Consider the following 14,867-nt stretch of genomic DNA (forward strand, 5'->3'; position numbering starts at 1 on the left):
AGCTTCCCGGCCCCCTGGCAAGTTTGAAGAAGGAAACATGGAGGACCGCACGTATTCAAAATCTAAATTTCAGGAACAGGAGTCTTCTTCTTCTTCACCCAAAAAAAAAGGATATTAAAAGAGCAAGAGACCGGCTTTTAGAAGCGTGAAGGCTACCGTAGCTGTAATACCTACTTTGAACTGAGTGACGCGAGAGAGTTGATTGCGATATATGATCTCAACGCTAGATGGGAGAAATTCCCACACACTGGACCGTTTTTAGGAGGGGAAAAAACTCATTTCCCCCAAATGGTTCAGATGTCATAAATTTCCAAAGCATGTCTGTATGACACAGACACAACACAGCCAGCTGGTCGCGACTTAACTGGGCTACAATCCCTCTCAAGCTTTTGATGTTAGAATTTGATGAACTCATGATCATAATTTAACTCGGTGGCTTTATACATTCTAGCCTTGATTTCTTTTGCAAAGACCTGACCCGATTTTGTGTTGGCAGTATGTTTATCAACCTTTTGAATTTTCTACTTACATTTTAAGTGGGATATGTCCCTCTGCAGGGGCTCTACGCAGAGCTTTCCCCATAGCCTACGCAAGTGGACTGAAGTTTATACTTTTGTGATGGTGTCTGCAAACATAGCAGGGCCGGCCGGCGTGTGTGTGCGTGGGGAGTGTGTAGAGCGAGTGAGAGAGTGGTGGTGATTATCTTCAGAGAGAGTAGTGACTCTAGAGTCATAGCGAGAGAACCAAAGTGTCTCCCCTGTTCTTTCTGACCATGGTGGGAGATATGGAGCAGGAGAAGTTAACCCTCTCCTTGAGTTCATGTTTATGGAGAAGGAGAACCAGGAAATGAGTCGGGTGGGGGGGGGATGCAATGCTACCAAGCTTCGGACGAGCGGACCAATCGCAGTTGATGCTGCAATGTGTAGTTGCATTTTGTCCTCCTCTCCTGCTTCATTGCCTAACCAATCTATCTCTTTCTCTCCCTGACCCTGTCTTTCATTGGTTGAAGCCTGAAAATGTAAACAAATTAATAACAGAACTAGTTCCACTGGTGGGACTGTTGAGCTCTGTTTCAGACTGATACCTCCGGTTCAGGCTGGTCCTCATCCTCAACACGGGCCTTTTTCAGTTGCGGAAAATACTTTTCAATACCCATCTGGATTGAAGCAGCAAACATTCAGTGTCAGAGTAAAAAATGACATTACATTATTTATAATATGTTTATTTGATTCACAGCTGCTACATAGTGTTTTGACCTCGACAACCCAACTGCATTTTACCGCAAACTTTTTAGTGTGTGATCGTGTAAAGGTGTTGACGAGATAGATACCAACTGTTCTGTGAACTTGTGAATTTCTCTCCTTGATGGAGACAGACGCTGAGTGTACAGTGGGCTCGAAGGTGTTTTAAGCCTCCAACGTTGCCTTACAGGCAGCTAACCCTAAACATAACCACTGCTGCGTTGGTACACAAAACCCTCTTCTCAAACAAACCTTCCTTTAAACAAGTTTTAACACTGTCCTTTAGCTTCTTATCCACAACGTCAACCCCATAGTGCTCTGCAATCTTCAACAACTGATCTTTTGTGCATTGCTCCAAAAGAGACTCTGAAGGATTTTGAACAAAATTATCTATGAGAAAAGTCATTCTCACCAGCTACACCAACCTTGATTGGGACAATAAAGGAAGAAAAAAAAACTACTCAAGAGTAACACTAAAACAGGAGCCTCACCCCTACCTAACTAACCACAACCATTTAAGCTAGCTAACTAACTCACCCCTAGTCTTTGTGCAGTTAATGGTGGGGGGTACTTATGCACTCTAAACCAGTGGTGTGAAAAACTGGCGACCCTCTCACAGCCACGGAGATGCTCCCGAGCTAATAGCTCTACCCACCTTCACCGCCACCTAAAGCAACACCACGAGTACCATAGGAGTACTCGCTGCCAAGCCTAACAGGGGAAGAGGTACTCCTGCACAAAACACCAAACACTGCTGATTAAGCCCACCTTGAAGCCCCAATCAAATATACAACTCCAAGATATCCATACACAGCTCCTACAAACTTCCACTAAACAAAGCTAACTGGCACTAAAAACCTGGATTTCCCCTCAAAACAACTGACAAAGGTACTCAAGGCCAACTTACAATTTCGGCTAAATTAGAGACAAACTAATTCACTCCTAACACTTTAAGACGAGCCCCCACTTGTCACAAACTGATTCAATGCGTGTGACAAAAGAGGGGAGACCAAACAGGTTAAAATGCCAATAAAATGTTTATTGCAACATAAAGAAACTACTATTAACAAAAGAATCAAAACCGATGTGTTATCAGTAGTGTAAGCGGTGTATGTGTGAGTGAAAGATATGTAAGCAAATGACAACTGCAACAAAAGAAACAAACCAAACCCAAACCAAGAGATGTGGAACCTAGGAGCAGGAGAATGAAGAGACAGAACAATCAACCATGACTTGTATAAATAGTCTTGGTTGAGGCCTACCCAGGTGTCTACCAATCAAGTAACGAGCCCTCCCAAACTGCCAGCTCAGCCAATCAAGCCAAAGAAGCCAACCGCAGGCAGAAAACATTGGTAGCTCAGTATAACTGTTAGCGTCCGACAATGCTGCAACATCATAGAAATATTGGGATAAGTTTAGGTGTTTCAAATCAGCTGCGGGAATCTGAACATTGTGCAGGTTGTCAGCATGTAGGCTATTAGAGTGTGTTTCTACAGAAACTGTTGTCTGAGGGCATTATTGGGGCTTTCTGTGATAAGTGTGCCAGGAGGGTGTGTTTGAACAGGTTAAGACACGACAGGTAGGCTGTAATGAATAGTTTGTTCAGGAAGCATTGCTCGGCCCTGCTCCCCCGCCCTCTGCTGCCCCAGTAAGAGGGAGTTCTGCTCACAGGGACTGGCTTTAGGAAGCTGTAAATACCTCATTTCAGAGGGATTCTTTTTTTTTTTGTTTGGAAGAAGAATGTTTTCTTTAAAGCTATAGTGCACTACTATTTTATATTAATGAACATGTGTTCCATTCAAGCCATTGCCAAATGAGTTGCTACAAAGCTAATGAAGACTATCAGCTCCACACAACTCTCTCTGGATTTCTCAGTATGGCTAGATCTAGAAAATGGTGTCGCCCGGCGACATTTGTGCGCTACAGATGGAGTGATGCGTTTTGCGTCGCCGCTCAGAAAGTACAACAGCACAGTTTTTTTTTTTTCCTGGCTCAGAATGGGCCTGTGGGGCAACAAAGTTTGAGAGTCAAAGACTTAATTTCCTTCGTTCTGATTCATTTTTAGGCACACATTTATGGTGAAAATGTATTTATTTATGTAAAAAAAAAAAAAGATTCTGTAACCTTTTCCCAAGGAGCACATTTTGCTCCTAAGTTGAAAAATGTAGGAGTGACTTACACAAGGTAACTGCTATTACTGTTGTAACTGTTGTACACTAATAGTGTTATGAATGCAAAAAGTTTTGAAGTGTAATTGTTTTGATCAATTAATTGTGGTACAGTAGTTACAGTAGTGTAACGGACCGCATCAGGTGGCATGATATATCGACTTAATATCGTTATCGCAATATCACGTTGCGCAATATTATATCGAAAGGGGTTGCAATATTTAGTTTATTTTGTGGAGCGCTGCGTCCCGTCCATTGGCTGTGTGGCTTAGTTATTTGATTTAGAGCCCTCTTGAAACGCTGTAATGGTCATGTTTCATTGGCTAGTTACCGTGCCACTTGCACATGTTAGTGCACGTCAGGGCACGGGTCCACTACATGACAAACCCTTTGGAGCATACCATGTGTGTGCGTATTTCGAGAGAGACAATTGAATTGGTCCAATTCCAAAGTGAGCCCTGAGGACTAAGGACTAAGGACTCACAGACTTAATTGATCTCAGGTACTAAGTGAGTGAGTGTGTGAGGCCACATGGGCTCAGATAGGTAGAAATGGGATTGGGACAGCACTTCACGAGATCACATGTTACCTTGGCGATGTTTAATAACAAAGATGTTGCTGACACTTGCTGGTTTGAGAATTTTCATTTTAAGTTTGTTGCTTTCCACACAGCCAAGGCCCAGGAGACGGCTACCTGATTCCAAACTCTTGTTTTACCAGCTGGACAACAGGTTGGTCCGTTCCGTGGTCGTGTGTCGTGCTGTTGTTTACCTTCGTAATTTCCGGATTTCCCTATCGTCTCCGCGGTAAACGGCACAAGGCTTTGAACTGTGGGTAATTCCCTTTGGTGAAGTCTGCATCAATGCAGACTCACGGAAAGGGCTCGGTAAGTGTGTACTCAAACCCTCACGCCCTTTGAAATTCCACATTGGGACAACCCTAAGCCCTTAAAAATTTTGCGAGAACGCGCACCAAAGTCTGTGAGTCCGGACTTTGGGATTGGGCCACTGTGAGTGAAGAAATGGATAGAGACAACAAAACGGAACGAATCAGAAGCGAAAGAAAAGTTGAATCCTGTTTTGTGGACGGACAGACAGACAGACAGACAGACAGACAGACAGACAGACAGACAGACAGACAGACAGACAGACAGACAGACAGACAGACAGACAGACAGACAGACAGACAGACAGACAGACAGACAGACAGACTCACTCACTCACTCACTCACTACTGGTCAAGAAGTAGACACTTTGTTCTAAAAGAAGTTTTAGAAAGTTTTATTGAAATTCATGCAGTTGAATGTCTTATTGTACTCTGAAATGAAAGAATAGAAAAATGAACAATTTAAGTTTAAAAACAAAAACAAAAAAGAAATCATGGAATCAATTTATAAACCAAAATGTATTCTAAATTTGTGACTCATCAAAGTAGCCCCCTTTGGCAGATATAGCAGCTGAACACACTCGTGGCATTCTTTCTACAATGGAAATCAAATATTCTTCAGAAAGTTCTTCCCAACTCTGTTGCAGAAGTTCCCATAAATGTATGGCACTTGTAGGTTGCTTTGCTTTCACTTTTCTGTCCAGTTCATCCCAAACCAGCTCAGTGGGGTTTAAGTCTAGTGACTGTGCTGGCCACTCCATGTTTTTAAGCTTACCATCTTGTTCTTTTTTTCCTAAGGTAGTTCTGGCATAGCTTGGACTTATGTTTTATCTTGCTGTAGGATGAACCCCTGACCAACTAGGCGCATACCAGAGGGTACTGCATGGCACTGCAAAATGCTGTGGTAACCGTTTTGGTTCAGGGTACCTTTCACTCTGTACAAATCACCGACCCTGGATCCAGCAAAACAGCCCCAGACCGTCATGCTTCCTCCTCCATGTTTGACAGTTGATGTCACACACTGAGGAACCATCCTTTCGCCTACTCGACGGCGTACAAAAATCCTGCATGATGAACCGAAGATTTCAAATTTTGATTCATCAGTCCATAACACCTTCTTCCAGTCTTCAGTAGTCCATTGACGATGTTTCTTGGCCCAGGCAAGCCTCTTTTTCTTGTTCTGACGTCTTAGCAATGTCTTTCTTGCTGCAACTCGACCTATCAAACCTGCAGCTCCAAGTCTTCTCTTTCCAGTTGAAACTGAGACTTGCTTATTACGACCACTATTAAGCTGTGCTTGAAGCTGTTGTCCTGTGAGACGCCTATCACGCAAGCTGTTGAGTCTCAGAAACTTGTCTTCTGATTCTGTTGTGGCTTTGGGTCTGCCAGACCTCTTCCTGTCAGAGTTTCCCCCAGTTTCTAAATGCCTTTTGATGGTGAAGAATACTGTACTCACTGACACCTTGACTTTCTTTGCAATTTCTCTGTAGGAAAGACCAACATTCTTAAGTGTTATGATGGTCTGTCTCTCTTCCATTGTTAATTGCCTTTTTCCCGCCATTTTTATAGCAACACACTACTTTCTGCAGTACAATACTGTTAATATAATGCTCACGAGGGTACGGTACCACAGTGTGTTCCAACAATACTTTTATACCAACAGAGGGGGTTGTAAGTAATCCAGACAAGTTGGAACACCTGTGGGAATTGGTAGCACCAAATTTCAAAGCTTGATCAACCTCATTGCTGCAGAACAGCTTTACATTGTTTTATATATATATATATATATATATATATATATATATATATATATATATATTTTTTTGTTCTCAACTGTGCTAATGGGGCATATGTCTTTGGCTAAAACGTATGCAACGGCATCGGTTATATTTTGTGCTTCTTCTAACTCGACGGGTAACTTGTCGTTTCTGTTTGTTTGTTACCAAGTGGTTCTAACAGTACCGTGTAGCAAATCCTGCAGATGATGTGTTTCTGTTCCACATTGGATTCCTTTAATCCAAACTTTTACCAGACAACAGAGTTTGATCTTTCCGTTTTGCTCACCAAACACGGCTTCTCTCCCTCCGCCATCTTTACTCGCACACTAGGGTCTATGCTTGTGCACCAGGTACCACAAACAGGAGGGCGGGGGCAAAAGTCGATTTTTTGTTTTTGTGATCATTAAGAGCTGAAATCCAAATCGTAATTAAAAATGTGATTAATTGCACAGCCCTACTATGTAGACTACTTTCACAGAAGCACAAACCTCCAGGAAAAATGACCAAACGATGTAATCTGCGAATCAGGCAGGCATAACGCTCTGCTTCTGAGATGCTCCCGATGTGGTATGACGCATGGTGAATCTTTGGGGTCGTAGGAATCAAAAGAAGGATGGGGAATACTGTTTTAACAAGAATTTCTAATTGACATCCACTGAGTCAAAATTCTTATGTTCTTATTAGTTAGCTTGTTCTTGTTTCCTAACTGCGTCGCTAGTTATAGTTACAGAATACAGTTTTACTAATATTTTTCTTTTCTCTCTTTCTCCTCCCCCTTTGCCTTCTAATCTCTCTATCTCTCTCTGGCAGGGGACTTCCACATTGGGATTACAAGGTTTTCAGATCTGCAGAATTCCAGGTGAGGTTTACAATCATTTCTCATTCTACAACAGATGTATTTCAATCATTTGGATTCATAACAATAATAATAATAATACATCGGATTTATACAGTGCTTAAAGATGCTTTACATACATTCATGAATACGTTCTTTCTCCAGAGGGAGAAGCCTTTTCTCTTTTATTTTTGGTGAAGTATTCCTTTCACTGATTACGTTCTCAAAATTCAAACATTACCTCTTAATGCAGACATGTCAGAATTGCTACAAGACAGCTATAATAACTTAATATTGATTCAAAAACATACTTCTTCCCTCTTGTCCTTCCGTACCCCCTTTACCTTGCCCTGCTCCCCTCTCATTTCTTCCTCTCATTCTACTCTGTCCTCTTCATCTAGGTGTCTTGTTCTGGGATGTCCAGGCTAGGTGGCCTCAGGGGGCTCAGCCCCGAAACACAGACCGCCGGCGGAGACACTTCCACTGCTGAGGGACTACACGAGCCTCTACAGATGGATACATCCATGTGTAGAGATACCTGCACAGTTGCTTGAAAGAGAGAACTGACCAGGCGGCACCTTTTGAACCGGATATTCGGGACCCAACTGGTCCTCGGACAGGGATCACATCTGTGCGGGTGTTAGCTTTTATTCAGCCAACTTCCATTTTTCCCTTTTAAGTCCCCTAATATTTCACATTTCATCCATCAAGTAATCCTCTATTCCTTCCCTCTCTCCCTCTCTTCATTCAGTCATCTTGAGAGTGCTGAGATTTTGCGCTGCAGAGCTAGAAGTGGTGAGCAGGTAATGGATGATGCTCGCCATGGTGACCTAGTGTAAATGGCTATTCCTTCGCACAGCTCAGTGCCTGTATCTACTGCTCAACCTTCCTCCTCCACTCCCCCTTCCTCTCACCCCTACTCAACCTCTCTGCTCTCCTTCCCTGTTCACCGCTGCTGCTTGCTGCCCAGTCCTGCCTCCCCCCTCCAACACCATGGTAGGTGCAGGCTTGGGTGCGTGGAAGCTAATGCGAGGTGTCCGCCAGCTGGAGCTTCACCGCCTCATCCTGGCACTTATCATCTTCTGCTTACTGTCTATGGCCTTCCTAGCTTACTACGTGTCCAACAGCCCCAAAATCAAGGAGGCCCCCCCTTTACCCTTCAGTGACTGTGGCGGAGGGGGTGGGATGTCACCGGGAGCGAGCACTGGGGCCGCTGGAGGAGGGCCAGGTGTCCAGAGGGCACCGCTTTTCCTTCCCCAGCGTGAGGGCCGACTACGACAGGTAAAGGCGGTGGACAATTCCAGGACAGAGCCCGTGGTTCTAGTGTTTGTGGAGAGCATCTACTCCCAGCTGGGCCAGGAGATTGTAGCCATATTAGAGTCTAGCCGCTTCCACTACCGGACAGAGATTGCTCCTGGTAAAGGAGACATGCCCACATTGACGGAGCATAACCGTGGTCGCTACACACTCATCATTTATGAAAATGTGTTGAAATATGTCAATCTGGATGCGTGGAACCGTGACTTGCTGGACAAGTACTGTGCGGAGTATGGAGTGGGTGTCATTGGCTTTTTCAAAGCTAATGAAAACTCTCTTCTCAGTGCACAGCTCAAAGGTTTCCCTCTCTTTCTACACTCACACCTGGGACTCAGGGACTATCGCATCAACCCCAATGCTCCGCTACTCTACATCACCAAGCCCAACCAGGTGGAGCAGGGCTCTTTACCAGGGGATGACTGGACCATTTTCCAGTCCAACCACTCTACCTATGAACCAGTGCTTCTGGCCAGCACCAAGTCCTCTGAGGCACTGGCACATTTTGGACCCAGCCCCTTGCGGGCTCTCCACGCCACAGTGGTCCAGGACTTGGGGCTCCACGATGGCATTCAAAGAGTTCTCTTTGGAAACAATCTCAACTATTGGCTTCACAAGCTGGTGTTTGTAGACTCCATTGCCTACCTGACAGGGAAGAGACTGTGCTTGTCTTTGGACCGCCACATCCTGGTGGACGTGGATGATATATTCGTTGGCAAGGAGGGAACCCGGATGAAAGTGTCAGACGTGGAGGTGGGTGAGCCATAATCACACAAGAGACCACAAATTATCAGAAATTAACTCAAGTTGCTTCTCACTGTGTGTAATGGTTGATTCATGTTAATAGAGTTGGGTCGATTTCCATTTCCAGTTGGGTCGATTTCCAGTGTCACCGGTCCGGTGTACGAGGTTAAACCGGTTTGAATTTTATCGCAGTTTTCTATATCAAATAGCTTTTAAGTAGCTTAGCTTTTTATTTATTTATTTATTTAGTTAGTAGTGTGGTAGCTCCATACAAAAATAGAACTGCTGAGGATTAGTGACCACCGTCTCACACTTCCATGTACGTCGTGTACGTGGATGTAGAAAGAACTTAGCTCCGATAAGGAGAAGATTCCAGATCGGCCCATCTGAGCTTTCATTTTCTCAAAGGCAGAGCAGGATACTCAGGGCTCGGTTTACACCTATCACCATTTCTAGCCACTGGGGGACCATAGGCAGGCTGGGGGAACGCATATTAATGTTAAAAAACCTCCATAAAGTGAAATTTTCATGCCATGGGACATTTTAAGTAAGTAAGTCAAATATATTTATATCTCGCTTTTCACTGATAAAAAAAATTGCTTAACATAAAACAGATGCATATTAAAACGGAGTACAATTAAAACCACAAGGTAATACAAATAAAGTGTGGAGAGGTCATCCAAAGACCTGAAGTAGGTCTTCAACTGATGTTAGAGTCTACAGAGACAGCAGACCGTATTGGACGAGGCAGAACGTTCCAGAGCCTTGGCGCTATGGACTCGAAAGAACGGTCCCCACGGGTCCTGAGTCGGTTGCGAGGAATGGTCAGGAGATTGGACATATTGGACCTTAGGGGGCGTGCTGATAAATACGGTTGCAGTTGGTCAGCCATATATGCAGGTGACTGGTGGGCAAGGAACTGAATCCTATATTTAACGGGTGTGAGACCATCTAGATGACCTTGTAAGCAGTGTTGGGCAAATTACTCAGGAAGTGTAATATGTTACACTTTACTAATTACTCTTTAAAAAAGTAATATTACTTATTACTTTGTATCAAAAGTAATTAGTTATGTTACTTTTTAAATTACTGTATTACTTTTGCGCCCCACAAAAAAACATTACAGGAACGGAGTAAAGAATCAGCCAATAACTGTAAACTGCATTCAGGCTATTACTGTATGTTACAAAGACTAAAATCACCAAATGTCAATCTTGGTTTATATTCTTATACTGGAAATGCACAGTAAGTATTTCATGTTGGGAATTTGATAGTTTGGCAGCCCCACCGGCAACTGCTGTCTTGTTGGTTCAGAGACTAGTGTTCTGATTAATCTGATGACGTAGCAGCTGTATGTGGCTCAAACTAATTATGAGAGCGCCTCATCGTGATATTCACCATCAGACATTTTCTTGTGAAAGCTTTGCCGAGTTACTTCTTCACCATCTACTGTTGGTTTACCAAGGAGTATGCAGGCTTTCAGCCCTGATCATCCAATGAGAGCGCACATCTGATATCAAAGTAGGGGAATGGTAGGTTTTGGCTGTCGTGTTGCTAAAATTATCTTTCACTCTGAAGTTAGCAAAATAATACACCATTCAATATAACTTTAACTTTATTTGTATTCCCTGTTGAGTTGCAGTTTATGAGTGCAATGCTGTGTGGCAACTAAATGGTGAAGCTCTGGTGTCAGACCTTCACTTCAGCATGTGAATGTACCACCAGGAAGGATTCACAGATCCCTCTGCGCTTATAACACTAATGAAAATCACTGCTAATGAAAACCAACGCCTGTGTGTGTGTTTAGTGTTATGCATTAGCTACTGTATGTTGAGTAAGCTTCGAGTTGATTTGATATTGCACTAAAAGGAAGTGAAACTAATAGGCCCCTGGTTGTAAGAAAACACATTTAAAAATATCAGTGCCACTTGCATGACTTGGGAATGGGTTGTCAGTATGTCAGTTGTAAGAACATAAGGTTTTACTGGGCTTATTGTGCAAAATGGGTATGGTGTAAATAGATTTGGAATGAATGAGTCATGCTTTAAAGTTGTGAAATATTTTGTCAGCTGTCTGTACAAGTAAAAAGATAGATGTATACTAAGGACACTCTTGTCTATTATATTGTTAACTGCTGCACTTAGAAAAGATCTGACAAATTGTCACCACACGGGGAATGACGCCTACATTAGAAGACTTCACCAACATGGAGAAGAGGAAAAACAAAGTGTAACAAGTCTAAACCAGCAGCCAGATATGTGAGAATGGTGCTAATGGTGAGGTAGAATTTATGGTTATTATATGTTGGCTTTGACAACTGTTTAGCCAGTATTTGGCTTGGTTGTACATGCACGTGCCAATGTAAATCTGAACTCATGTTAAATGTTATTTCCAACACTGAGGTCTTGTCTACTAAAGGAGAACCCCCTAAAATGGGACACAGCTATTGTGTATCCATCAGAAATAACAATTAACAAATTGTGAAATTAACAATTCATGGTTTGGGGGTGTTATGCCTCCACCAGGCTTGCGCTGGGCAATATGGAGAAAAATCAATATCACAAGATTCTTGACCAAATACCTCAATATCGATATTGCGATGATACTGTTGGGTTGACAATTGGTGCTTTCACAAAATATTTTCACAAAGAGATTTTTGATAAATCATGTGGATTTAATTACGAAGTGGATAAAAGCATACAATAGAACAGCTATAACAGTCTGGTAAGTTCAGAAAATAACAATCTACTGTAATGCAGCCTTTAAATCCAGGAAAAAAACACTTTTTATATTCTGATATCCAAAATCTAAGATGAGATCTAGTCTCTTACCACGATATCGAAGCTTCAGCTAAATGACATGTAATATTGCCCAGCCCTTCTTCGGATACTGAATCGGTGACACTTATCCTAAACAGTGGTGATAAATCTGCTGTGCTGCCGGGTTAAAGATGTGTGTAAAGTATACAGTAACATACATGTTTTTTTTTGGTTTTGTTTTTTATTTCCCCTTCAGAATATTAACACTTACTGTAAAGTTTGGGTTTTGTCAGGGAGGCTCCATACTGATCTGTAAAATAGCATATTGCAGAAATCGGCATAAAAACCTCTATCAACAGTAATGTATTAGTTTATTTCTCATTCAGCACCATAAAATGTCAGTTGTTACTACATGTGACTTTGGGCTCATCGGATCATTGTGGTTAAGCAACAATGGTTAATCACTGTGATAACTATGAATTGAAACTATAAAATAATGTCACTGAGTAAGTGTGAGGTGTTTTTTCATTCTTTCACAGGCATTGCTCAACACTCAAAACAAGCTGAGAGCACTGGTCCCTGATTTCACCTTCAATTTGGGATTTTCAGGAAAGTTCTATCACACAGGTATGAACATCTGCCATTATTATATCAACAAAGATTTCTGTTTTAAAATGTTCTCATGTTATAGTACAGCTTTGGATCTGTGTATCTGTAAAGAGGAATGTTTAAATCACATCTGCCTTTAACACAACAGCCTTTCATTGGAATTTGCAATGTTGATATTGTAAGAATTTTACCTTTTTATTTATCCAGGACAATTTGTACTGGAAGAAGCATGCTTCTCTAACCTTTAGGCCACCACTGCCCCAAAGCAAATTGTAAACTTGGGAGATTTTACTTAAAACTAATATAAACCAAACTAAATGATAAAATTCAAAATAACTATGCCAAACCAACATTCTAAGTATAAAAATGTAATAGTTGATATGTAAATACGGTAATGGCTAAAGGACTCTCTTTCCAAGAAATTCCTTACTGTCTGACAGGTTTCCCTCAGGACCTAAAGGTCCCTAAAGAGACTCATGGCTACTGTAGAAATATCACCACTGCCTCACATTTACTTTCCCAATCAACCTTTTCTCTAATGAATCTATTTAACAAAGTTGAATGATGATGATTCAACAGTTTGTTCTCTGAGCGGAACTAATAACAAATCGAGGTCATCATGTAATCGTGACCAATACAGATTTTCATCCGTCATCTCAGGGTATCATTACCAGTACCAATCTGACAGCATTGCTATCTTTTTCACAAATTTAAATCTTTACCCCTTACTGGAGCTCACTGGAATAATTGTATGTAAAGTAACATGAGGCAGGAGATTGCTGTGGCACTCAAAACTGAGTGAAGCACTCCATGTGATACTGACACCGGCATAGAAAGGAGGTTTATTGCGGATCAGGCCACATTCATTATGCTGAAAGTGTATGTGTGCACATGCTTGTATGTGTGTTTTTAGGCACTGATGAAGAGGATCGGGGAGATGACATGCTACTGCAACATAGGATGGACTTCTGGTGGTTTCCTCACATGTGGAGCCACATGCAGCCTCACCTCTTTCACAATGTCAGCGTCTTGGCTGAGCAGATGAGGCTCAACAAGATTTTTGCTCAGGTAAGCAGCCCTAATACGCTGCAGACATGGCCCCCGTCACAGTGTGTGGCTACATGACTTGCTTACGGCTACATGGAGAGTAAAAGGAGTATGTAGCCGTGAGGTTCCAAAATATTCATGGGTACAGGAGTAGTGTCTGCTTTAAGGAGTCTTTAGATCTAATAGACCTGTTGTAGACATTTGTAGAGACTACACTGACAGAAATGTTTGTTGGGTATGTATTAGGGGTATTGCGATTTGGGTTTTAAAATAGAAAATCTAATAAGCTTTCGATTTCGACTTTCAAAAGCAGCATCGGCGATTCCCCCTGTATTTTTCTCTATTCACCCACGCCTCCTTGCACATGTCGGAATAAAGTATAAAAAAGCATGCAGCTAAAGACACAGGGTTAACATTAGCACCACAGCCAGAGTTGGAGATGACTGCGAAATGGCAGAAAATCCCCCTGCTTCCCTGAAGTCTTGCCTTCCCTGTGATTGAGTAATGAAAACAAATGACAAAGGGGCTCCAACGGGACTTCATGTTGCGTTCATGTGCACCTTGTTAAACTAATGGTGCATTTAGTTGTACTTTTTTTTTTAGAAACTCAAACGGTTGTTGTAAAGTACCCTTCTACCATCTAGTGGCTCTTATTGCAGTAATCGAAAATTTGATTGAAAAATCTAAAAGTCAAATCGTGGATTTGGAGAATCGTGAGACCCCTGTTATTTATACCATCAGTACACAGCTGTTTGTGTGTGTGTGTGTGTGTGTGTGTGTGTGTGTGTGTGCTTCCTTACCGCTTTGCTCTTTTCTTTCCTGACCTATATCTTTCTCTTGACGTTCTTCCCTGGCCTCTGCTACCTCCTTATTTGCCCACATCCTGTCCTCTCTCCAGGAGCATGGCATCCCAACAGATATGGGCTACGCAGTGGCTCCACACCACTCTGGGGTGTACCCAGTTCACAGCCAGCTCTATGAGGCCTGGAAGTCTGTGTGGGGCATCAAGGTGACCAGCACTGAGGAATACCCTCATCTGAGGCCGGCTCGATACCGCCGTGGCTTCATCCACAATGGCATCCAGGTCAGTCCACAGTCTGCCCCCTTTGGCAAACCTCCTTCTCCACACTGACGCACTTTTTGTTCAAAAACGAAAGTAGATGTGAAAGTGACAATGAAACATAGCACCTCTCACAGCTGAGCTGTCCTTTTTCTGTGCGACCTTGTGAAGACAGTTTAGCAGGAAATGGTTCTCTGTAAAAACTGAACAAGAGGGTTTGTGGATTAACTTGAATAATAGTTACATTGTTTCTAAAAAAATCAGTGAAGGAACTTCACTTTCATCATCACACAGTCATTGGAATTTGATTTCAGGACAGCATGGTAACAAGGCTGAGTTTACAGGGTTAGCAGTATGTCACATAGACACCAGTGTCACATACGGCATAATAAATGAGGATTCCTATTACTAATTTGGACAGACACCT

The 14,867-nt window shown here is 42.4% G+C and overlaps 1 protein-coding gene across 3 annotated transcripts in view; it reads left to right on the forward strand.

Annotated features, from left to right (window-relative positions):
* The window catches only part of ndst2a (N-deacetylase/N-sulfotransferase (heparan glucosaminyl) 2a), a 32,737-nt gene that overhangs the window by 5,648 nt on the left and 12,222 nt on the right, over positions 1 to 14,867 (forward strand). Inside the window, exons 2-7 of one of the 3 annotated variants that reach the window (XM_039783649.1) lie at positions 6,883 to 6,931; positions 7,309 to 7,544; positions 7,659 to 8,974; positions 12,264 to 12,351; positions 13,247 to 13,401; positions 14,279 to 14,464. In XM_039783649.1, coding sequence (XP_039639583.1) covers positions 7,901 to 8,974; positions 12,264 to 12,351; positions 13,247 to 13,401; positions 14,279 to 14,464 — 1,503 coding nt within the window. In that variant the 5' untranslated portion in view covers positions 6,883 to 6,931; positions 7,309 to 7,544; positions 7,659 to 7,900. Of the gene's footprint in view, positions 1 to 6,882; positions 6,932 to 7,308; positions 8,975 to 12,263; positions 12,352 to 13,246; positions 13,402 to 14,278; positions 14,465 to 14,867 lie in introns of all 3 variants that reach the window. The other 2 variants (XM_039783648.1, XM_039783646.1) reach the window with 2 other exon arrangements.

The sequence above is a fragment of the Perca fluviatilis genome, chromosome 19 (assembly GCF_010015445.1).
Source record: "Perca fluviatilis chromosome 19, GENO_Pfluv_1.0, whole genome shotgun sequence".
Classification (NCBI taxonomy): Eukaryota; Metazoa; Chordata; class Actinopteri; order Perciformes; family Percidae; genus Perca; species Perca fluviatilis.